General features: G+C 33.7%; 4 protein-coding genes across 6 annotated transcripts; 2 read left to right on the top strand and 2 right to left on the bottom strand.

The window, feature by feature from the left end:
- Positions 1 to 1,263: 1,263 nt before the first annotated feature.
- LOC123717337 lies at positions 1,264 to 9,187 on the bottom strand. Its single transcript, XM_045673271.1, has 10 exons — positions 8,897 to 9,187; positions 6,632 to 6,806; positions 6,292 to 6,431; positions 5,812 to 5,946; positions 5,355 to 5,480; positions 5,067 to 5,159; positions 4,726 to 4,850; positions 4,506 to 4,583; positions 4,299 to 4,409; positions 1,264 to 3,826 (listed from the first exon to the last, which is right to left on the bottom strand). The coding sequence occupies exons 1-10, from the start codon at positions 8,958 to 8,960 to the stop codon at positions 2,957 to 2,959; spliced, it is 1,917 nt and encodes a 638-aa protein (XP_045529227.1). The 5' UTR covers positions 8,961 to 9,187; the 3' UTR covers positions 1,264 to 2,956.
- A 113-nt stretch (positions 9,188 to 9,300) lies between these two features.
- Positions 9,301 to 10,531, top strand: LOC123717340 (gamma-secretase subunit pen-2). Its single transcript, XM_045673276.1, has 3 exons — positions 9,301 to 9,542; positions 10,065 to 10,169; positions 10,296 to 10,531. The coding sequence occupies exons 1-3, from the start codon at positions 9,482 to 9,484 to the stop codon at positions 10,433 to 10,435; spliced, it is 306 nt and encodes a 101-aa protein (XP_045529232.1). The 5' UTR covers positions 9,301 to 9,481; the 3' UTR covers positions 10,436 to 10,531.
- Positions 10,532 to 11,010: 479 nt separating this feature from the next.
- On the bottom strand, positions 11,011 to 21,191 carry LOC123717338 (glucose-6-phosphate exchanger SLC37A2). 3 transcript variants are annotated; one of them, XM_045673272.1, is made up of 14 exons: positions 20,641 to 21,189; positions 17,403 to 17,572; positions 16,926 to 17,006; positions 16,475 to 16,608; positions 15,960 to 16,092; positions 15,717 to 15,865; positions 15,468 to 15,533; positions 14,984 to 15,028; positions 14,656 to 14,842; positions 12,672 to 12,820; positions 12,187 to 12,310; positions 11,925 to 12,002; positions 11,432 to 11,543; positions 11,011 to 11,120 (listed from the first exon to the last, which is right to left on the bottom strand). In XM_045673272.1, exons 1-14 carry the CDS (start codon positions 20,766 to 20,768, stop codon positions 11,045 to 11,047), a joined length of 1,632 nt encoding a protein of 543 aa, XP_045529228.1. In that variant the 5' UTR covers positions 20,769 to 21,189; the 3' UTR covers positions 11,011 to 11,044. The 3 variants fall into 3 exon arrangements, with proteins under 3 accessions (XP_045529228.1, XP_045529230.1, XP_045529229.1); XM_045673274.1 differs by lacking the exon at positions 20,641 to 21,189 and adding an exon at positions 17,738 to 19,208; XM_045673273.1 differs by lacking the exon at positions 14,984 to 15,028 and having other exon boundaries at positions 20,641 to 21,191.
- A 703-nt stretch (positions 21,192 to 21,894) lies between these two features.
- On the top strand, positions 21,895 to 24,454 carry LOC123717339. Its single transcript, XM_045673275.1, has 7 exons — positions 21,895 to 21,994; positions 22,066 to 22,207; positions 22,272 to 22,465; positions 22,834 to 23,003; positions 23,175 to 23,234; positions 24,036 to 24,109; positions 24,350 to 24,454. Exons 1-7 carry the CDS (start codon positions 21,983 to 21,985, stop codon positions 24,403 to 24,405), a joined length of 708 nt encoding a protein of 235 aa, XP_045529231.1. The 5' UTR covers positions 21,895 to 21,982; the 3' UTR covers positions 24,406 to 24,454.
- The last annotated feature ends 811 nt before the right edge of the window (positions 24,455 to 25,265 follow it).

Here is a 25,265-nt window from a genome sequence, read left to right as displayed (position 1 = left end):
TTATCTAACCACGTTTTTATTTTAACAATACAACATTGTCAGCCTTATCGATTTCGCATATTAATCGTTCAGGGTTAGAATGCTGTGTTGTTCATGAGTAACATAGACTATATTTATTATAAACTTTTTTCCGAAAGAAAGAGCAAACAAGTAGTCGGCAATTAAGACACGAAGTTCTTTTTACTTTTTTTAAATAAATACAGTTACTAACGTAAAAACCTAGTGTTGCCTCATGCCAAAATCACAGTACATCGGTTTTGATTAAAGTCATCAAAAATAATAATTCACTTTACGTGTAGTGATTTATACGATTATAAGTTCGTCTCACCGCTCATAAACTAGGCTTAAAAATCACCAATATTATTTGCCACAATGTTGGTGGGTGTTCAATACTTCAAATCTAAATAAAAGACAATTATCTAAAACAATGTTTATTACACTAACAATGGTAAGGCATCAGTATAATTTGTACTATAACAATCGTTTATGAACATAATTCTATAAAATGAAAGTTTTTGTTTGTTTGTAGTTATTATACATGACATATCACTTACAAATCTGAACATTTTCCGAAATGGCTTGATGTCAACTTGACATTTGACAAACTGACGATATTTCTAAACATTTATATCAGTGGCAAACAAACAAAAACGCTTTAAGCATAATTACTTAACAATTCAATGATATGTTTTATTATTGTATTTCGTTGTCATGAAAATGATAAAGAATTTTGAAAATTTTTAAGTACATTTTTGTGCGAAAGCTGTGGAACAATCAAAGCGTGTACCTGTTTCATAACTACGACATGAAAATATCACAAATATGAGAAGAATTCTAACTATTCATTTTCTTTTTCTTGTCTATAACGATTTCCTCTCTATAATCTCCGCTGCGTAATCAAAACATTACAAACACTTTAATATTATGTGAATGTTGACGCATATAAAATAAATAACTAAAATAGATTTATATTTATGAAACAGGCAAACTATCGAAACGGTGAGGAAACTTTCATTTGACATAGAAAATCTAACACATTTATATACACTTATTTATACATAAAGCAATTTGGTCGGAATTTTCAATTGTATTGATACATTTGTCTTCAAAACACAGAAGTTGTAAAGTTGTTATACGTTTTTGATAAAAAAAAATTACGATAGAGAATCTTAACTTATATTTTTTAAACAAAATTTACACTTATTTTAGCGAATTTCACAATATAAAATATTGTAAATCATCCGACGTCGCCCTACTCGTGTTAAATTATTGAAGAAAATGCATTTTCTAATTCGTACACTTTAGAGATCTTACTTCCGAGATGACAACTCCTCATTTATAGTTATATTGGAGACTTTGGTAACACAACCTTCTCCGAAGCCATTTACATCATTAGGATTTGTTTCGTACGTTAATGGGTTTAATACCCGAGACAAAAACCTTGATTTAGTTAGTTTGGCAGCATCGCATCCTCTGCCAGTTACATTTGAAAAACAGACTCGGAGTATCTCTGCCTTCTTACTGATGGAACGATGCGTAGACTGAGAGAAATGATTTGACAAATTTGACATTTGTGAATTTGGCGGTTCACTTCTACCGAAATCTCCAATTTTTGTAAATATGTGTAATTGTTAAAGTTACACATGGCATTCTTGTTTTTTTAAATTCTGTTTTAAAATTACGTAAATATTTGTCTGAAATTATAAAATAATTTGACAAATCAGTTCAATTAATATATAATAAAATGTTTGTAGGGCTTTCCTTGTAAACAGTTTTGTTTCTTAATACTTTTCAAGACACCCTATGACTCTTCGTACCCGCGATATATTAAAATCGTGATTCATCTAAAGGGTTAACTTAAAGCAAAGTCGACCTAATTTTAAGTAAATACAACAAAAACATATTGAACCTATTTTCAGTCATTTTACTTAAATTTGACTCAACTACATAAACATTATATACATATGAGTATTGTAAGAAGGAGTAACAAACTATTCTCTGTACAAAGTTTTTTTCTATAGAACGCAGATATATAGCTTTGGAATCTACTCGCAACGATTACGATTGGTTTAATATGAAGCCCAAATGTGGACAAAAATATTTGTGTAACGATATCCAACAAGTTCCTGTACCGCTATAGTTGTCTATAAATATAAATCTAATTACCATAATCGGCCGAAATATTAACTACAGATCTTTTTCACCGAGAAGCAATATTTATTTCAGAATAAAATTCATACCGAAGCAGCTCTGAGGCAAGACAAACGCGTTCGTCGATAACGATCACAGACAAATTACTTTAAAATTAACTCTAATGATGTGTCTCCGGGTGATATCTAATCCTAACTTCGAATATGACACGAGACAATTAAATTTAGGAGCTCCTGCCGCGAGAGTCCGAGCAGACCTATCTTTAATTGGCATTATATTGTACATTTTAAGCTCAATATAGTCTGTGACGGTTGACAGTTGTCAGTGCACTGAAAAGTCTATTTATGACAACGACATTAACTCTGTTCAAACTCGTTCGTGTCTTAGCGTGAGCGTAAACCGCCTCGTTTCGCTGACATACAAATATAGTACAAAACTTTACGTAGATGTAATATATAAATATAGTACTTCATGTGCAAAGCTAAGGCACAATAGACACGTGTGGCGTATTTGGCCGTCCACGTGGGCAAATAAGGTGAGGAAGTGCGTAGAGTGGTCCATAGATTTGTTACATTTTGTCAAACGCGTTAAAGTAGGAAACTCAATTAATATATAAATATATTATTCGAATGACGTAAGACTTTTTGCCACCTCACTCCCGTATTTTTATGAGAATTTATTGAAACCGAAACGCGTAACAGTTATCTTATATCTACGTTGGCCCGTTAGAGCTTCAGTAAAAACGATATTTCAATGATTCGTATGTTGCGTGAGTATATATATATATATATATATCCTATAATCCTCATTCGGCAACAACCGTCTCGTTGTACACGTTATCATTAGCATTGAAATCACTGTCTATGGCTGGCAAGTTATCTATGACGGAACTGATCGTTTCTGGAATATTATAATTTACATTTTCCATTTGGAAACTCGTAACATTACCGTTGGAATCGTTCTCGGTACTCGTGACGTCACCGGCGGTTGCTTCATTTCGGTTCGTATTATTACCGTTACAAAACGCAAAATTACTCGTACCGTCACTCGTCACATTACCGTTATTACCGCTCTGACCCAAATCATCGTAGCGCGGCGGCATTTCGACGTTATTCGTGGCCTCGTTCTCCCTATTGATACCCTCCCTGCTCAAATATTCCGGAGGAGGTCCATATATTTTGTACCTCATCGCCTCGTTGTACGGAGGGGGTCGACTCCCATCCAAATGCGGGTAGTTCTCAAAGTCCGCCCCCAACAAGCGTATGGTCCGGCCGTTCAAAGTGTACGTGTCGTTGGAGTTGAGACGCACGAAATCCAGATTGTCTATGTTGATTTCGGCGATGTCCGGCGTGTCCGGGCGCGGCTCGCGGCGGTTGAACCTCGGTATGCTCAGCTGAAACCTGCCCAGCTGCAGCGTGAGCGGCCTGGGGGCGCGAGTCAGCTGGTCTATGACCCTGTCTAAAGTGTTCCGACGTAAATTGCGTCGTCTGAAGAATTCTATGGGCGTAGCCATGTAATTGAGGTCTCGACCTAAGTCGGTGAGGTCCGGATTCGTGTAGTATAGTTCGGAACTGGGAATTGGCGAGCGATAGTCCGAAGGCGGACTTCGCGTCGGCGAACTGTTCAGGGAAGTGGATCTCACGTCGGTCATTTCGACGTCACCTTGAGTCGGGACCTGAAAGTTCGTTAAAAATAAATATATATATATATATATAAATATTTGTCCGAATTACTTAATTTAGGAACAAAAATAAATTATCTTAAATAACAAAGTCTACTCAATAACGATGACGTGATTTAAAAAAAAACACGATTTTTCATTAGATTCGTCACAGAGCAGTGTTGGCCTAGTGGCTTCAGCGTGTGACTCTCATCCCTGAGGTCGTAGATTCGATCCCCGGCGATGCGCATTTAACATTCGCTCGAACGGTGAAGGAGAACATCGCGAGGAAACCGGTTTGGCTTGAGACCCAAAGAGTCGACGGCGTGCGTCAGCAGGCAGACGATGATGAAACAGAAAAAGAAATCTGCGGCCCAGACTTAAAAAGTTTGTAACGCCACTGATTTGTTGATTAAGGTCGATCTGCGACTAGAGGAGTGTCATCGTTGGGGCGATTCAAAGTTAGCATTAGAGGAAATAGTTCTACCTGAGAATATCTAGTGCAGAACATGGAGCCGAGCCGTGAAAGAGCGAAGCCAGAGTTGACTGGAGTCGTGACTTCGCACATCGGCGTAGAGGTTGAGCTTTCGGGTTCACACTGAAATCATTTTGTGTGAAAATAATTATCGAATAATATCGATTACGGCCTCTTTTCGGCCCAATTACAACACGGAAATAGAATTTATGAAACTACCTGCGTCCGCTGCCGCGTGGGACTCAAAGAGGGTAGATCTAAAAGTCGCGTAGATTCGTAGCGCGGCGGGTAGCGGGCCTAAAAATACAAATTCTTATATAAATTTGCAAATTTTGTTTTAGTTACACGCAGCTACAGGATTTGTCTTCTACATAATAAGTGTATATAACAACACGCTAAAACACACGAGTTTTATACGTGGAAAAATATGTATAGTCACCGAGTAGTGATGCGCCGTATCGCGATGCGCGTGCGCATAGCCGCGTAAAGCGGCTCTCTTCATGTGCATCTTGCACAGTGCCGATACCAACAGCACGACTGCTATCATGAAGATTAGGGCGCAAGCTGGAATCATTAAACGAGATAAGATTAGTCGTCTTTAAAATTTAAGTCGGAATTAATATATATTTGAATAAATTTACTATATCATTTCGTACAAATCCCATTCAATGACTTAATATAAACTATTTTATCTACTTTATTTCAGTTTGAGAGCAAATTCGCAGTACAGTTTATAAAAAGGTTTCACTTTAGAGAATAGTTAATTTGGTACAAAGTTACCTGTGACCGTGTATATGGTAGATTGTATGAACGTCAGATCGTCTGTGGCGTGTCTGTCTTCAGAGCGAGTATACTCGAGTACTTCGTCGCCTTCTGAAATTCAGAACAAAGTATTGTCATCATCATCATGTCCACAACTGAGCGTTTTTAAGGTAATGTTTGTTGCGCCCCGCCACTATGTGGAATCGGCTACCGATTGAATGAAAATTGGAAGCAATCTGAAGGTCAATCCGAGACCATCCAAGGCCCAGGTAGGGCCCCAATATTTTTATATTTCCTTATAATCACCATCGAGCCGAGCATATCTGGGATGCTCCGAACAGCAACTGTCCTGTTGACAAAGGACATCCGCCGTGTGACAACATGCCGCTTCCGGTATACACCTGCCGGTTGAGCAGTTCAGGCGATCATTTCCTGTAAATATAAATTTGTGTGTATACTTGATTCTGAAAAAGTTAAAAATTTTGCTTTTCTTTTCATTAACGTGAACTAGTTTATTGTAATATTACTTTACATACAAGCAGCATCTTAACCATAGATAAATATTATGCAAATGACCTAATTTTTTGTCAATTAAATTATATCTAAAATAATGTACTATTGGCAAAGCTAAAACATAATATAAATCCTTATCCATATAATTTATATGTATGTGAACAAATTTGCCCTTGATTTAACATTCAATTATTATCGATTTATAAAAAATAATTTTCTTACTAATATCATTTGAATGATATGCACTTACTCTGACAAGGCAGCGGTGGGCATATATCAAGCGCTTCGTCTTCGCCGCGTGCGCAATCCGGTTTTCCATCACAGACGTACCGAGGTAGCACGCAACGGGCGCCGCAAGAGAAAGCTCCGCGAGCACATTGGGAGCCTAACGGATACAATAATAAGTCAATCACACTCCATGCAGCATGGAGTGGCGGATCTCTGCGAAAGGATAGTTCAGCATCTTCCAGTAAGGAATAACAATGAAACAGTTTTGCAGCTTACGACACAAGGTGACACCATCCCATGAAATATGGTCACAGAAAATTAAAGTATTTAGTCCCTAATGTTGTCCCTTCCATGTTAGGCAAGGGGTACAAATCAATTGATAATATAAAAAAAACAAAGATTTTTTTTTAATGTAAAACATTGCCTTTCATTGTAGTGTTGTGGGTTATGATTTTTGACGCAATTACCTAACAAAATATATTTTTTTAATTATTATAATTACCTCTCTTCTGCACCAATAAATACTTAGTGATGCTAAATGGTGGCGATGAGCACATATAGTGACCACTGTCTGTCAGCTGAAGGTCATACTTCTCCAATTGACTGCTGCTGGCCAGACCGGAAGGTGATACTGTGAAGGTGCTGAAAGAAATATTTCTAATATAGAATTCTTGACTTATTAGTCGAAATTGCTTAGTTTGTCCAACAAAAATGATTCAAAAAGACATTTATGCTTTTAGAAAAGTAAATTAAAAACGAAAAAAAATTGTGTATGTGGAATGATTGGACATGGAAACTGATTAATTATGAGACAAACCTTCATGCAACAAGATTACTGTTACCTGGCCCCAGTATTATTCCCAACATAGTTCCACACATAGGCTCTTGCAGTATTATCTCCACGAGTTGCACAAACCAATGTAAGGTTATCATGCACCCGTCTCACAAGTACATCTATGTACTCCACTGCCCCAGGACTGTAGAGTGTCAACGAGGGTATTTGGAGATCACTGGTACCTAAACATCAAAGCTCTCTGTTTGTAAAGAATACATTGTTTAAAAAACGAAAAATTATACAATAATTATTAAGTCTTGACTATATTATTATATTATGTAACTAAATATATAATGTAATAAAATTAGTAACCAACTTTAACGGTTTATCAGGAATGTCAACAACCACTATTTCATTTCAAACAATTTAGGAGTATACAATAAAAATAATTGCCACTTAAGGAATTGATTATTTATGGCACACATGTACTTGCTTGGAGCTATCAAAAGGAGAAATATGTTGCTGAGCAATTTGTCCTACCAATGAGTATCAATCAGTATATTAACTAAAAACTCAAAATTAATCAGACATTGTGCAAAAAAATACAAACTTGTCCTGCAAAACAAAAATATCAGTAAGTGGAGCAAAAATATACTCTAAATCATTGGAAGTGGCTGATTTCAGAGCTAGAAAAGGCCAATTGACAACATGAACTTGTTCATAAAAATGTTTGTGGGAGAAGTGCAAGTTTCAGCATTGAAACCTGTAACACTGTGACTACCATAAAAACATGTTATAAATACAGTGGTTTGCCATCATCAGCAGAAGCTGAAGTCTGAGACTATTCTATTACACCTACTGAGGAATGGAATAAAGTGGTGGCTGAATCAGGAATTCAATAGCTCAGAAAACTATATTTTAAGGATTTATTTGACATAGAAGACTGTAATAATACTAGATGAGCTTTATGTGTTTCCATCGAAAAGGCAAGAACAGAATTAAATACTTTACAGAATTTAAGAGCAAACCAGCACCTCTGAAAAAAAAGAATGGTATGCTCTTATTACATTAGACAATGCTATAGAAAGAATTACAATATATTAAAATATTACATATATATTTCATCGTAAGGATGTTTTGAAATTTTGTTAATACTAATTCAAGATATATTTGTTGCCTCTTTTACTCGAATTTACTTATTTCACCACTATAACTCAAACTTAGTAACATTGAACCACTACAAGTCAAATGAAACTCCGCCTAAGTCATAATCCTCCATAACTTGTAAACTCTATAACCCAAATTTTTGGTCTCCCTTGAGGTTTGAATTATAGATATTCTACTGTATACATATGACTATAGATATTTTTATAGGGTAAATAATGGTTCATAAACAGAATTATACATAATAAATTGAAAACTAATTAAATGTATAAGCAATACTGCCTTGAATTTATATTGCCATCTATTTACCTGTAAAATGGAAACGGATGACCTTTAGCTTTGGGAAGTAATCAAGGATAATGTCATCAGTTGTCTATTTAATTGTTTATTGTTTTACTGACCATGATTTCAGCTATTAATAATAAGGCATGTAAACCCTTAAAGGACTAATATAATAATTTAAAATAATTATTTCAGTAATAAACTATTTTAGATAAATAAAATAAGAAATAAGATAAATATCACAATAATAAATACTATTACTACTAAATAATTATAACAGTTTTAATTTTTACACATTTAAAACTACCCCACAACTTCATTCTTTACAGCATTAACTACTCCTGCAACTACTCAATTTGTGAATACCTTAAAACAAATAAGGTTTAATTGATATTATAGAAAACTACTTTGCTCATTGTATTAAAATAGTGTATGTACGTATAGGTAGCCAAAACTTAAATTAATAATATACTTTGTTATATGCACAAATTCAAATTAAAAATCCGGCTCATACAGCAGTTTCAAAGATTTTTAAATTTGGTTACAATACTATCTTGCTCGTTTTAAATATTCATTAATAATAATATAATATAATTATTCAAGACATTTAGTACAAGAGTGAAAGGATTCTAAGATTTTGTAGTTACCGTTAAGAGAATACGTAGGATAGCTCGTTTCACCAAAATATCACGCATCGTTATATATCAATGGTGTTGGTATTTGGGCATTCTAATGTTTTATTCAAATACATATTTACAATTCAATTGCAATGAAAGCCTTAAAAGCATCAATAATTGAAGGGATAAAAACATTCATTGACCATCGTTTATCAACAACCTGATATCGCTTTTTTCCCACCATCTGTTCTGAAAATTGCAATACTTACATGTTTTAAAACTTATTAATAGGACGGATACAAACAAAATCACATGTTTTACGCGGTTAAACATTTTTATTTATTTTACATTTTCACTGAACTGACATCTCACAAATTACGCCATTTTTGTAATTTTTTTAAACTACGACAACTTGAAACTTTGTCTAATAGTTGTAAATGGATACAAGGTTTTTTGATATTTTTTATTTTAATTATATTTTGTTACAACTTCACATTCTCCTAAATATTTTAGGATGATATCTACTATTTTTATTTATTATTTTATTTACTGGTACATAACGTAAACCCACAAGTGCACAAAGTGAAAAAGTGAACCGTACACGTAACGCTCTAATTTATATGGTATGGACAGAGCCAGCAACGTTTCGAGTTTTGACATTAGACAACATCACAAGAGCCAAACGTCTAAATAAACACAAATTACATACATTATTAGTTTTTACTTTCATGATTAACTTGTAAAATCTTGCTCATAAAGCGTTTTTTTTTTAATTCTGTGAACATTAAGATACAAGAAACATTGGACACATAAGTGGGACAGATTCTTCTTGCTATATACGACGTATCTATAAAATGGATTTAAATAAACTCCCAAATGACAAAAAGCTTGAGCTTTGTAGGAACTATTTCAAAGGTAAGAAGAAAAATATTTTTATTTGTTTGATGTCAATACCTGAAATATGCTCTATTTATACCTATCTAGTCGCTGGCTTTATTTTACCAGATTTGATAATAGGTAAGGGTTCATATGATTGTGGTTGAATGAACTACTGAAACTTTTTTAAGTAAAATAATATTTTTAAAATTAATTTAAATAGTTTTATATTCTCAGACCCTAAATATCTATCTACTCAAAAGAAACTGCTAAACAAACAGTTACCACCTTCTCATAATCTAAACTATCAGATTAAGATTTTAAGTAAAAAATGTGTATTATTAAACAGTGCTTTATGCATGTTTATACACACAATACAACATACACATACTTATCTTCAATAAATAAATCTTGTCTTTATAAATTTCAGCAATTAACTTCAATGTGTATACTCAATTATATGGTATACCAAATTTCGTTTAATCTTGATATGAGTAGTAATTGTATAGGATGTATAATGAATAAACATTTAGGATTTCCTAAATAAGTATATTTTTTTAGTTGGATGTGTATTTTTGCCATTTGTGTGGGCGGTTAATGCAGTGTGGTTCTTTAATGATGCCTTCAAAAAACCACCATTTGATGAACAAAAGGAGATTAAAAAATGTAAGTCTTCAAATACTCTTTAATAATATAAAGCTGCTGTAGAAATCTATCTATGATTTTATATATACATGTATTTGCATCAGAGTCGTGTTTTTATGGATATTACAAGATTTGTTTCTTTTTCAGATGTGGTATTTAGTGCAATCGGAGCAATAATATGGATTATAGTGCTCTCTGTTTGGGTGGCAGCATTTCAACTGAATAGGGTGGCGTGGGGCTCTGTTGGAGATAGTCTTTCATTTATTTTACCCTTGGGAAGAGCTTAATATCTTATAAGTTTATACTTAGATTTATATCTAATTTGTTAATAAGTAAATTTATTGTATTAAATAAAATTGACATGCTGAGTGCACTGTATATGAGTTAAGTTGTTTAAGGATCATGCTAGAAATGATAAAACCCTTCTATTATATATATTGTATTTAACTCATTGTAATAGCCAAGAATAATTTGTCTTTTTAATTATGTAAAGTATATTTTGTTATAATTATAACTAACTGGACTAACTAACATTTAGTAGACTAAATGAGCCAGATGTTGTATGAATCTTGTAGACCAGAATTAAGTTTTTTTTTTTAGAATAGCTATTGAATATATCAAGTTAGCCTAGTGGGTTCAGCTTGTGACTCTCAGCCCAGACTCTGAGATTCTAGGTTCAATTCCTGGCTGTGCACTAAAGGACTTTCAATGACTTATTATATAGTTTTTTTTGTAGCTTTTTAAATCTGTCTGAAAGCCTAAAATTTTAGATGAGTTTCTAAAACCCTTACTTGCATATTATCTTGCATACTGATGTGTGAGTAGCATCTAAAGAGTTAACCATCAAAATGAGTCAAAGAAAGTTAGTCAATATGTTTATTATAAATATAATACTGCTACTCGATGCGCACGAGTCGCGGCGATGCCAGCCTCCTGTTCTGACGTATTTTTTGTACTTCTGATTTCACTATTCTGTAAATAAAGTTTAGTTGTTAAAACCAAATAAATTATTTTTTAACATTGTGTTTTTAATAAAGTATTTAAAGGCTCTTAATTTAATATGGTTGTACTATATCTTACTATGGAGCATTATATTAAATTATTGGCAGAAATCAATGTTGATAAAGAATAGTATAAAACTGTCATATGTCAGAACTTATGTCAGACAGGTTAATTATTTTATTGGACTAAAGTAAATACAAAACCAATAAAATTATAGAAAAAATAATTATTAAGAATACTGAAAACAGATATGACATTCTTGTTGTATTAGAAAAATTTACCGTATTAGGAAGACTAGAGCCATATAGTCGCATATAATCAGCATATAAAAGACATGTGACCAACTTCCAGCACTTGACACAACTCCTGCTAATAAAGGTCCAACAGCTGCTCCTAAACAAATAAAATAACATATTGACATATTTTCTGATGCTCACATGTAACCTAATTTGAAAAAAAATCTGGCAACTGACGGCAAAATGATATTTTGTTCCCGACAGCTTTACCCAAAGAGCAAGTGGGGTGAAACTGACATCACTAAACAATAAATACAACAGTTGACTAATTTTATAATTAAAAAAAATCTATTATAGATACATTTTTAATCATAATTTCAAATTTTATCTCTACAAGTTATAACCATAATAAAGTTCATAATAAAGCAATTTTTATTAGACAAATGTAGAATCTCATTTAATATTTTGATTTTCCAAAAGTATTGGTAGACAGTTACTAAACTTATGAACTAATAATAAATTAATATTATATACTTACCAATACTGCCTGTACCATCAATGATGGCAGTGACAGTGGCTAGTGCCTGTGAATCACCCGACAAACTGCTGTGTGTTCCTTTTGAGACAAAAAAATAAACAATTTTATTGTATACAAATAAAGTATTTTCACAGATGATATAAACATTGTGATTTTCGAAATTCCATTATTTATTTAAATTCATCAAGATTACGATTTAGAAACTCCTGTGCTATTATGACCATTCAATTGTAAGACGTCTTTTGATGCAAATTGAACTTACCTAGCTCCGCACTAACCGCCGTAGTTATCAAAGCATACGGTCCGTTGACTAATACACCAGCTATTACAAGTAAGCCAATGTTCAAATAATAAGACGTGGCACCCCACCACTGGTAGAAGAGAAGCTGGAAAAGATTAATTTAACATAGATTATAGCGCTCAGTAAGGTTTTTTGCGTCCTTAAACTTATACGATTTTTAAAGGGTTTGCCCTTTGAAGGCGAGTCAGGACTGTCATAAATTGTATTTGATAGACGTGAGTTGTACTTAGGTACTCTCAACTACAACTCTCACTCACTCAACTCACTAAGTCTATGTTTAGTCTGTGAATTTTACCGATTTGTAACAGATATGGTGATAACACCAATTTCAGTAATATTATGAGGAAATTGCTAGAACAGAGTGAAATCAAGTAACGATTACAATTAACACATAATAGAACGATTAAATCTTATGTTAAATCGCATCAGCTGTATATAGTACTCACCGTTGGAGCGCATAGGAAGTAGAAAACGGTGCAGACTATACCCGGACATCCGACTACGTCCGATAAAAGTCCGGCCACAATGGCGCCCAATACGCCGCCAACGTCAAAAGCTGTACTAACTTCACCAGATTGGCGTGGAGTTAGGGATGCTGGAAATTATGTACATTTGACATATAAATAATAAGAACTTCCGCAACCCAGTAAGACATTGACACATTTCTATGCTGTAAAGAACGAAAAAATAGTCAAGTCCATCAAGTCTGCGGGTTGTGTGTGTAGTAAACTAGAGAGAGATTTCTGAGAGATTTTATATCTAGATGAATTCGTAATGAAATTCGAATAATTTTATGTAAAAGTATAAAATGACATACATATTCAATGGCAGGGGTAAGACTGTCAATAAATATCGCGATCCAATATCTCGATGACTGTCTCAATATATATTGAATGACATCACTACACTTCAATATCATCAGTAGTCAGAAGATCATTCTTCCGAGTAGAAAGAAGTGTTTCGTAAGCATAGGCGATAAAAGTAAGGCCTGCATTGCTATAATATTAGCATTAAATCAAAGAAAAAAGCCACTTTCTCTAAATTTCTCTTTTAACAACCACGCAATAGAACAAGTTAACGAATTTTCATTACTAGGTATATCAATAGACACAAACATAAACTGGAAATCACACATACAAAAAATAAAATCAAAACTATCAAAATTTTTATATGCTTTCCGGGAAATTAAAAAGACTACGGACCTGAAAACCGCTCTAACTACCTACTACGCCTATGCGCATGCATGGCTTAACTACGGTGTAATAATGTGGGGAAATAGCACCGACGCACCACCACTATTCACAACTCAAAAAAAGTTAATTCGGATCATAGTTAATATAGAAAAAACAGACAGCTGCAAACCACATTTCATAAAACTAAACATTATCACTCTACCCTCATTATACATATTGGAAATCTGTAAATTTGCCCATACACACAAAGAATTTTACACCACACGCGAAGACATACAGACAAGATATACACTTCGACACAAAAAACGCCTAAACCTACCATCTTCCCGATTACAAATACATGCATCAAGCCCACTAGCCATCTCAATCAAAATTTATAATAAACTACCTGAGACACTAAGAAATGAAAAAAAGATACATATATTTACAAACAAACTAAAAAAACTTCTTATACGTAAATGTTATTATAGCGTTAATGAGTACCTAGAAGATAAAAATATAGTTTAATTTCATAATTATTAATCCCTAAATATACAAAATTCAATAAATAAAAAAATGTTATTCTATGTAATTGGTACTAGCCTGGAGTGTGAAGTTTTATGTGCTATTTTTTATTGCGTTGCTATTAGCTATGTTATATAGGTTTCGTAATGCCTTCTTTTGCTGTGCCCTAACAGGGTCCATAATATTGTACCTAGCTTTAAGCCTCATAAACATCTTTTGTAACGTTATGGAATGCAAATAAATACATGAATACATGAAAAAACGGCAACTGGCGGCCTTATCGCTTCCAGACAACCAGTGTGAGTTGAGTCTGAGTGACAACCCAAAGAAAAAAAATTTTAACGAAATGAAGATTTCGCCAATTACAACAATTAGTTTCGTATGATATGATATTCTTTTCGAAAGATTATTAAATATGGTTTCGCCTCATATAACCAAGCAAGATGACATGACATGATGTGGACATGAGGAATTCCATAACTACGAGAGAAAAATTATCAGTCACCTTACGATATTTTGATACAGGGAGATCGTTCAAAGACTGTGGAACTCAAGTATTACGTCGCCAGCGTTGTCTTATTAACGTTCCCGTTCTTTAATTTTTTAAACTATATTATTAAATTGGTCAGGCTCTTCTATTGAAGTGGGTGAAGATGTTTCGTCGTTACACATCTGCGGATCACGATATATATTGACCTTCTATTATTATATTCCGGTTAACAAAATTACATACTGGAAGATTTTATGTAAAGCGGCAGCCAATAGAGAAAGGTGTAGCTGACTAGCTTTGCGAAGAACAAGGATAGAGAAAATTCTATCACTCCGGGTATCAACATCGCGCGCGAGAGAGAGACGGCGCCAGTGTGCGATCGAGAGCGACCGAGGAGTGCGCTCGATTCTGAGGGCTCCTCATCTTGATACTGTAAAGTATAAAATTATGAATTTTTCCAAAATCTTTAAATTATTAATTGGGGATTATAAAGTGGCAATACAATATTAGTAATTTTCCAACTATTGATTATATGCAGTATTATATCCGTTAGTTGTTTATAGAAACTTACCGGGGGTGAGTTAGCAGAATGTCGGTTTGGTCGAAGGCTGGCTGTCTGGAAAGCATGCGATTATTACATGGTTAATGTGCAAATATTAATTTTGTGATATTAGTATATTAATAATCTCCTCATACAACATAGTTATATCCAAATAAGGTTCAAAGGTGACGCGGTATAAGGTTAAATTTTTGACAAAAGAGCGATAGGTAACCATAGGAAATTAGTTGCAATTACCGGCAATTAATTGTTGTGTTAATAATTTCCTTCAAAACGACGTAAAATTAAAAAAAATATATTTTATATCACCATCTTATTTACAAGAAATTGAATTGCGGCAGTTTTTTGAAGCAATCTATGCTATTATATAATCTATTGTATTAATTTAATCAAAAAATAGATAGCTGTGATATATTGGTATCTTAAACCGTAATGTTTAATAATACAGCGTCACCACGAGCAATAAAATGTATGTGAATTAACTAAACATACACACCTGATCACCAACAATGACCTGTGACGGCTCTTCTTCATCAACAGATCTTCGGGCCTGTCTGCTCGGCTGTAAAGGTCTAAAATTTTATATTTTACTCGGTAATCCGCCCAGTTTACCGAGTATTATTATTACCGAGTATATACTCGGTTTTGAGCATAGTTATATCCTTTAGGCACGAGGTCTACTGACGTCTGACTTTAGAAGAATGTATCTTTAAATAAACAAAATAAAAGCAATGCCAATACTCACCATTGGTCTTTCCACAGTGAGACCAACGCACCTGGGCTCGGCAGCGAGAAACAAAAACACTATAAAGCCTACTATTCCCATAACTAACGCCGGGTAGACGAACGACAACGCCCAATCACTCTCCACATACTCGGCCGCCATTACTGTGCCTGTAGAATACATATATTTGTCGTTTAAAAGTATATTTAATATTTTTTATTCAATATTATCTACTTAAAATCTACTGTATGTACGTATTCTTACCCAAAATATTTCCCAAAGACGTATGCGAGTTCCAAATTCCGAAAATGAGTCCCTTTTTACTATTTCCGAACCATTTACCAACTATGGCCACCGTGCCGGGCCACCCAGTAGTTTGAGCTATGCCTGCACCTGCCTGAAAGGTTGCAGGTATTTTACTATAACATATAATTTTTTTATATGTCTCGTGTCCAAGGCCAGATGCAATTACCTTTACCACCATGAACAAAACGTGGGTCTCTAGCCTCTTGTACCTTGCCTTGCCTACTAATGCCTTGACTATTTTCAACCCTATTTAGAACACTTTTTTTTAACTCTACCGGTCTGTTTTATTGTCTACCAAAACCTCAACCGTTTGCTAAGTGAAATACCTATTCGTAGCTGAGTTTACATGTCTGTTCAAGAAAACGCCGCATGCTCAGAATGTAGAAACTCAGCTGGCATCGCTTAGAGTACCGCATCCTCCATTAATATCAGGTAATCATACTTCTAAATTTATCAATTATTTATTTCCTCACCTGTACAATGATATAATATGATATGTCATGTATATTAAATGTTTTCGCGAGGCCGAAGAGGTAACACAAAATTGCTGAAAACAGCATCCCAAATGAGAGGAAATACCTCAAATCCACTCTTTCGGCGATCATACCTAAAATCCGACACATTCGTTATTGAATAAGCTGATGCTATCGTCTGATGAAATTTCAACATATAATTAGCATGTTAATTTGTATTTGCTTCTCTGCACTCCTATATAATATAGGTAAGCAGATGCTAATCAAAATAGTAGTCTAGTTAGACGGATGGACACCGAACCATAACACACATTAACTAAATAAAACCACTTCTTTTCCCTCGTTGTAATAAAATTTCCAGCAGTTAAACATTCAAACTAATAACATAATCAAAAATGATGTATATCAATGGAGGGGACACTATATTCTTGAGCACTGTCATATAACTCACCGGATATAAACATAGCCCCGGCATAGCTGAATAAGAAAGCAGAGTCAAGAGCGCCAAGCAGCGTATTTGCGTCATCCGTATCTGTAAGTACAAATTCTAATGATGAAACTACCCTCAGTTTTGGGTAATTATGTTAAAAATTCAACCTATGTCCAAAATCTTCTTAATCCTTCATATTGTACCAAGTTACTTAATAAGTTCTCCATGTCCAATTGCTAAATCAGTGGTGTTTCCACCTTTTTATTTCTGGGCCTCAGATTTCTGTACAGAAGATACAGAACTGGAGATAAGCTTGCTATGCCTGACACACGCCGTCGACGTTTCGGGTTTTTTGGCAAGCCGTGGTTCTTACGATGTTCTTCAGCGTTCGAGTGTAAATGCGGACATAGAAAGAAATTCCATTGCACCACAGGAATGAGAGTCGCACATTGAAGCCATAAGGCCAATAGCTAAATACTAGAATATGTATTTACTTACTGAATGGCGCCCAATTACACCACTGGTCATCAGCGGCAGTCAAACCCGGCCGGGGTGGTAGCGCACTGCAGTTCTGATGAAGGATGCTCTTTACCACTGATATCGGTTTTCGCGTTAGGTGATATGTCATGTATGTAAAGTAGGTGAGAATTAGTACGCTCGCTTGGTACCTGAAATATAACCATATCAATGATATTTAAAATATCAATAATCCAATGTGGTACAGCACTTATTGTGTTACACATATTGTATGTATATATACAATATTTGATTTTTAAAGTACGGGAGACAGCTATAAGTCTCGTCTTCTGAATAGAAGACTCAGTTAGACCCACTTTCCATCACTGATCATCCTTCTGAACCTCACGCTGTAGCAGAGTCGGTAAGCATTGTTTCTCAACACAGCGTTAGAATGATATTTTTATATTAATATTTTCTTCATGATGTTAACTTGCAACATTGCGTTTGTGCACGTAAACTATATACACTTTCGCGGAGTATAGTGTTTCATTAGATCACACTTTGTTCCTAGTGATAAAATGCATGACCGTGACTCATTGAGATCGGATGTCACATGTGTTATGTTTATTCAAACACACATTTAAAAGTGTTTTCATTGTAATCCATGTTTTTAATAGCTTTAATTTTGTCAACGCCGTCCCTCCAGCTATTTTTTTTACAATTGTTAAATTATTTATGATTTACTGAGGATTATGTCAGTGGCGTAGCAATAGAGTGGCAGAGCTGGCAAAATACAACGGGCCCCCTACCCAAGAGGCCGCGGGCTCATTTTTTAATTTCATTGTAAATGTATGCCGATTTCCTCAGGTTTCCTTTGCCGAAAAGCTAGCGAATAGATGATGAATGCATTGAGATATTATGATCTATGGATGAATGCAACACGCATTGGGCTAGCGTGGCGTCTACAGACCATTCCTTCTCGCGTAAGAGAGGAGTTTTTTTTTGTGGTATTAGTGGGACATATACAACGTGTAATTGTGTACGCTGAAAATTTCGAAGTTTATTAAAATTAAACTGAGTACAACGTAACGAATTTTTCTGATAGGGCTCCATCAAAAGAAATTACCACGGGCCCCCGTTCGTATAGTTACGCCACTGGAATATGTCCAGTTTTGATATTATATATTAAAATGTTATATATTTATGATAATCAAATCACAAACTCGTTAGGACTTGGTTGTTGTGCATGAATTCAATTATTTTAATATTCACATCGGCTTAATATTAGTTTATTATAATTATTAGCATTGTGTTGTTATGAAATAACAATTTTTTATGACAAACGTAATTATTTTCCTTTTCAATGTACTGGCATTGGTATCTATTTTCATTGAAATCTCTATGAAAAATTGCTTGTATTTTCATCGAAAAATTGACAAACGCCTTGTCTTATAATCAAAGAGCATCCAATTTAAATGGACCAGGAAAACTTGAAACAAGGGTTAAAGGCTATTTTGGCGATAGCGATCCAGCCACCTTAAGTTATGTTATATGCAATTTTCCGATAAGGAGATGATAAGCGCGTTGGCCTTGCAATAAATAATTGTGATTGTGTGTTTTGCATATCTTTAAGATATTAAACAAAACAATTGATAATATAGAGATGTAACCACCAAATATGGCATCATAATACATCATCAGTATTTATTTTTACAGATGAAACACACAGGATTCGATACCAGAATTTCCGAATTAAACGTTATAAATAAATAAGTCAAACAAGCGTTTACTGATGTTAAAGCTGATGTTCTTAGCAGCTTAGTTAACATTGAAAGAAAACACTTTTTTACCAGATTTAAGCTATGTATTTGTATTATTATAAGTTTATAATTATTATTTTTCTCTTCTTTTGTTTCAATTTATTTATAGTCAGGACAATTATTATTATTGCGTTAAGAGGAGACAAACCTGCGTGCATAGGTTCACTTAAAATAAATTAAGATTGACATCTATACGGGTTATCGTACATAATCCGTGAGAATGTTGAATTCAATTAGTTAATCTATTCATTCATAAAAACTAGACAAAACCGTGTCGAGGACGATACGATCGTTGGCCATAGCTATATGCAAGATTGAATCACGAAGTTAGATTCACTAAGGTCAAATTAACAAAATCAAAGTCTTGGTAAAGAATTTAACACATTTAAATTCTAGAGAAAGCAAGACAAAGAATGCTTATGCAATTTACTGAAAAAGAAAATCTTATTCTAGAAAATAATAATTAAATAATAAGTGAAATATAAAAAAATTTCTTCAGAGTCCTATCACATATTGATCTGCTCTTAAAAAAACCCTTAGTAAAAATTTTGGAACAGTGATCAAGTACACAATCCAAATAAATATATGTGTGACATAAATAATAACTGGTCAAGTTCTATTGTAGTTTATAAGTGTAGTTAAAATATTGAGTAGGATCTCTATGAATTTCTAAATAAATTAGCTGGTTCCTAAGATATTATCTATTATAATATAATATTTTAACAACCTAGTTATAAATGGGAAATCACTATTTGTGCAACATACTTTAGTATTTACAAAACATCTTGTTCCTTTGTTTGTTTCTAAGCAAATATTCAACTGTTAACATTAAATTGAAACCTTATGTTCTATGATCGTGTTTCTTTTTAATATAAAATTAGTAGAGGAAGTAATTCTATATTGGAGAATGATTGGATATACAAAAGTATTTTAATGTCTTTGATTAAAATCTTATCACCAATAAATTTATTACATTAATATCGCTTGAGAACTATATTTCAGGAATAAATTTGATAAGTAAACTTAATATTAAACCCATTATTCAGCAAATACAAAATAACTTAAATTAAAATATGTTTAATAATAACTAATATGTTTCAATTAAATTTACAATTACCATATTTTTTGACATGATAAGTTATCAGCAGCTCACCCATTAGATGACAATGCTAATAATAGGAGCCATGCCCAAAAGTGTTCAAATATTATTACAGCTAAAATTGTAATTGGGTTCATCTATTTTCTAGACTGCAACTTTGATAATATCAATACAATGAGCTTATTTGAAGTAAAAATATTCATGTTGATGAATTTGACCCTATGGAAGAAATTGCTAAGGACTATACACACTTCTAGTCAAACATTTAATTGTATCTGTTATAACATATTTTTTTTAATTTTATAGTATAATAATATATACTATTTTGACCTATGGTTTCAATAATATTAGCACATACCATCTCAGCCTGTTTATTTGCCATCGCGGACACCACCAACTATTGAACTTTTCTAAAAACTGTATACCGATTGGCGCGTCTCTATGAATACCGGTCATTGTAATAAAATGCAAAAATTTTCTTTTCATTAAACTTAAATCTACACCACTCGGGCGTTTTATTCATTGTTTAATATCACACACATTCTTTCAAAATAAATTATTGTTTACATTCACTAAATTACTTTTATTTTATTTATACACAGTACAGAACAGTATATATAATATTTGATTTGAATACTTAAAAGAATATGAGGAGTCTTAATCCTATGGTAAATGAAATTATTGTTGTTCTTTGTTTTTTTGGTTGAAAATACAAATTCAAAATATTTGTAGGACCACACGTCTGACACCGGTGAGCTGACACGTCAGTAATCAAGTAAACACAGCGCGTCAACATATAGTCAGTTGTCATTTTAAAATTGTCATTGTCAGAGTAATTTAACCGCAGACATAGGTTAGTAAGCTATGCTATCTGCCGCCGTACCATAGACATAAAATAAAAAAGCTAATCGATTGCTCGAATAATAATGAAAGTGAGACTATAAATATAGAAAAACATTAAATAAAGCCGAACTCAGTAACTGCTTTGTCTATATTGCATCTTATTTTGGGACCACGACGATTGAGTCCAATTATGTTACAACACCGATACATAACTCTGCTTCCCTTTATTCATAAAAAATCAATTTGCACTCTTTTAACTAAACTAAATATCTCTTTCTGTCAAAATATATTTACGCTGTGCCGAAAACAAATTGATCAGTGCTTAAGTTAAAACGGTACAATATATGTATGTATGTATGTATGTATGTTTGTGTGGACTCAGTTTCCGCACTTAGACGCTCAATAGGTCCATTGTACGTAAAGCCCTGACTAAGTAAGCCAGCCTAACTCCTTCCAAAAGCACAGAAGCCTCCTGGGCACTTCGCAGGCTTCACGGAGCGACTCACTGTTCCGAGGATTTCTGCACGTTGTTTAGAAAAAACGGTACAATAATACTGATTTATTTTTAATGAATGAGGTCTAGTTGCGAAAAAGACCCACTTTTTACTAAGACAAGACTTTCGTTATTAAAAACTTTTGTGTACTATCTACCACCTACCAGAATAAGTAGATTATTATTATTATTTGTACCAACGTAAGTATACATATACTTTTATAGTTATAATTCAAAACAAACTTAGCTGTTAATTTTGATTATTGTATAAAACAGTACTGTTATCATTATAGCTATTACGAATAATCACAAATTTGTTATCCGTGTAATTAAACAATAAAATACAAATTTACGTACCATTATTATGTTTTCTATTGTAAGTTTTATATTAAATGAGGTTTATAACAACATAAAAATACTATTAATTAGTTTTTTAAATATTTCCAGAAATGGGTAGGGGCTCTTCTGCTGGTACTGGTCCAGGGTAGCGTGGATATACGGAAAACAGGCTGGCTAGACCGATTGGTGGAATATCACCGACATAACTTCATCCAAGATTTACAAAAAATACCAGATGTCCAGATAAAGGGTAAGAGAATTACTATAGATATAAAAATGAAGAACTACGTTAGCATAAATCGCCGTATTTTCAGCCAAAGTCACCAACGCCCCACCTGGTTACTTAGATTCTGAGGATTGGGATTATTCATCCGTACTGCGTCTGCTATCGCTCATCAGACAAAGCGAAGGCCTGGGTCCTGTGAGACGTGTGTTAAGACATGCTTTACAGGCTACACGACGAATGAGCATGAAGGAGAGTTTGAAGTTGTTTCCCAGTTTGCAGAAGGTACTAGTAATTTTAATTTTAAATTATGTCTTTATCCTATCAGTCTTAGTACCTACCTTATCTCTGTCGAACGTTATTGTACCTATCGAGACCTACCTATTCGTAAACGGGCCGTTAAGTCAATACAAATTAAATTTAAATACAAGATAAATTATCTTTTGTTCTGTCTAAACTAAAACACACTTTATAAAATGGAACAGAATTCACACGCACGTTTCGTTTTGTATCTAATACATTTTCGCTTTATACATTTTTACGCGCTAAATATTTAAAAGTTAGACAATAAAAAAATAATTAAATGTATCTATCTGCGTAGGTCTGTTTTATCTATAAACAGTTATTTGTTTCATGATATTGAGATATTTCAGGAAATACCAAACGAATTGTATTACGACATCGAAGAAACTGTCGAATATTACAACGATGTGAAAACACCGAAATATAGCCAAAATAAAACTTTGGAAAATGCAATAATTGTTGTAAGCAATCCGGTGGAAGCCAGGCTGCCAAGTGCTATGATAAGTGTGCATTTACTCAAGTATGTATTTATTTAAGTACTTATCATATCCATATCCACCAAAATGTTCAATGTTTTTAGAATAAATTAATTGTTTTCAAAAACAAAGCGAATTCGCCTGTAATTGAAACCCTAATGATTATTTATTTTCGTGGTCTATACATTATTTTGTTGTACCTTTGTTTTTTTTAGAGAAATCCTAGAAAACCGAGCGAAAGCAGCCAGATATATGCCTAAAACAAAAATGACATTGTAAGTAGTGTATTTAATGTCACTAATTTAGATAAAGCTGTTTTTTTATGTAATAGCAGGCAAATGGGCAAGAGGCTCACCTGATGTGAAGCGATACCGCCGCCCATGGACACTCACATTGCCAGAAGGCTCGCAAGTGCGTTGCCGGCCTTTCAAGAATTGGTACGCTCTTTTCTTGAATTATATGGTCCTTAAGTCGAATTGGTTCGGAAATACTTCAGTGGGCAGCTCGTTCTACATAGTGGTGGTGCGCGGCAAAAACTGCCTTAGAATACGCTCAGTTGTGGAACGACGGACGTCGAGGTGATACGGATGGTATTTAAAATTTAAGCGTACAACTCTCATCGCTGAGGTCGTAGTTTCGATCCACAGCTGTGCACAATTTTTTTTCTATGTGCGCATACGTGTGTCTGTGCACATTTGCACATTAATTGCGGTGTCGATACAGATTTTCATTTTGTTGCAACCACAGAAATAACAAGTAGAAACTTTACAATCGTACCTTCTCGGAGCTAGGCTTAATAAGCCAGGACTTACGCACTACGGACCAAATGGACGTCGAAGTGCGGAAACTGTGTAATACATAGTGACAATCGTAAAGTTTCTACCGAAAAGAGTAGGTAGTGTCTTTAGTTAGACAAGTTAGACTCTTTATAAGCCAAATATGCAAATGAAATATATATATATATATATATGTTTATATGTCATATGGACAATGTGTGTAAAGCGGGAAAGTGAGAGAAGAAAATCTCTCTTCGTCTATATAAACCATATTTAATATATTATGGTTTTTATCCATAGCATATGGAAAGCGAAGAACAATACAAGGCTATCTTCTAGCGCACCTCAGGATGCCACTACTCTGGTAGAAAGCGGTAGGTATATTCTACAGTACCTAAAGAGACGTAGAAAAATCAGCAATATGTTAAAAATAATCCATGTAAAATTCGCATAGGTAATATTCATATTTCACTTCTTCTGTAAAAACAATTTATACATATTTAAAAGATTTAAAAAAACAGACCAAACCGTACATACGAAAACTGTTTCCATATTTGTTTTAGGCCCACAGATAAAATTCCACTCATTAATAACTAATTTAAACTTAATTGCAGTGACCGAGATCCATGAATCGGGGAATTCGTCTATTGATACTACTACTGTTGAGTAGTGAAATTTTGGTTTAAAAAAAAGGTTTTCGTAATAAATAAAAACATCTATATTTAAATATTATTCCAATCCCTTAAGCAACTACATACTAAACATAACACAAATCTATTGAAACGGAATTACATTGATTTATAATTAATAACATTTTGTTTATGTTTCATTTCAGCATAAACATTTGAATAAAAGGATTTATAATAAAATTTAATAGCATTAACAGATTGGCGATTTTGTCGAAATACCAGAAACTTTTTGAGGCTATATCTTCAAGTGACAGGTTCAAGGCAGATGCTATCTGTGAAAAGTTTTATATGTAAAATAATTGTTGCTTTAAGATTGAGTTGGAGGTACTCAATCTTTAGGTTGTGTTTCGCTATTTGGTATAAAGGAAATTATTTGCACTAAACAACTTACCATATGCGGCAACCAACATATAATATATAACATTGATATGGCAACAATAAGTTTGCTGAAAACGACCTCCTGTTTGTCATCCGATTTCATACATTTCTTATGTGGGGTAGATAAGTTATATTTATGTAATTTTGTCACTACACCTATGTTACATATCACTAGGGTTAGGCATATTGAAAAACCTGAAAATAACATTATCAAAATATCAAGTTTGAACAGTTATTGGGAGCATACTTTTAGTGACAATTTCACAGACGAGACTTCGACACGAATTAAGAGTCACGGACAAACGGGTGTCATGACCCTGAATCTGAGGGTTAGGCTCTACAGACGAATTTTAAATAATGATTTGTGAGTCGTTTATGACTTATGTTCAATTGATTCAGTATTTTAATGGGCCAACAAATGTTAAATTAATGACAAGGTGCGTTATTTAAAAGTGCGCAGTAG

This window comes from Pieris brassicae, chromosome 12 (genome assembly GCF_905147105.1).
Source record: "Pieris brassicae chromosome 12, ilPieBrab1.1, whole genome shotgun sequence".
Taxonomy (NCBI): Eukaryota; Metazoa; Arthropoda; class Insecta; order Lepidoptera; family Pieridae; genus Pieris; species Pieris brassicae.
This window is presented reverse-complemented; position numbering and strand designations above follow the sequence as displayed.

Excerpts from the sequence above, each read along its gene's own strand:
- LOC123717337 (XM_045673271.1), bottom strand. The coding sequence starts at position 8,960 with ATGTTTAACCGCGTAAAACATGTGATTTTGTTTGTATCCGTCCTATTA. Across the intron at positions 5,947-6,291 it reads TTTATTGGTGCAGAAGAGAG|GCTCCCAATGTGCTCGCGGA; the intron begins GTAATTATAATA and ends TGTATCCGTTAG. Across the intron at positions 4,410-4,505 it reads CCACGCGGCAGCGGACGCAG|TGTGAACCCGAAAGCTCAAC; the intron begins GTAGTTTCATAA and ends AAATGATTTCAG.
- LOC123717340 (XM_045673276.1), top strand. The coding sequence starts at position 9,482 with ATGGATTTAAATAAACTCCCAAATGACAAAAAGCTTGAGCTTTGTAGG. Across the intron at positions 9,543-10,064 it reads TTGTAGGAACTATTTCAAAG|TTGGATGTGTATTTTTGCCA; the intron begins GTAAGAAGAAAA and ends ATATTTTTTTAG. Across the intron at positions 10,170-10,295 it reads ACAAAAGGAGATTAAAAAAT|ATGTGGTATTTAGTGCAATC; the intron begins GTAAGTCTTCAA and ends TTTCTTTTTCAG.
- LOC123717338 (XM_045673272.1), bottom strand. The coding sequence starts at position 20,768 with ATGAAAAGAAAATTTTTGCATTTTATTACAATGACCGGTATTCATAGA. Across the intron at positions 17,007-17,402 it reads GTGTAATTGGGCGCCATTCA|ATACGGATGACGCAAATACG; the intron begins GTAAGTAAATAC and ends TTGTACTTACAG. Across the intron at positions 16,609-16,925 it reads CGGGGCTATGTTTATATCCG|GTATGATCGCCGAAAGAGTG; the intron begins GTGAGTTATATG and ends GTCGGATTTTAG.
- LOC123717339 (XM_045673275.1), top strand. Across the intron at positions 22,208-22,271 it reads ACCAGATGTCCAGATAAAGG|CCAAAGTCACCAACGCCCCA; the intron begins GTAAGAGAATTA and ends CCGTATTTTCAG. Across the intron at positions 22,466-22,833 it reads TGTTTCCCAGTTTGCAGAAG|GAAATACCAAACGAATTGTA; the intron begins GTACTAGTAATT and ends GAGATATTTCAG.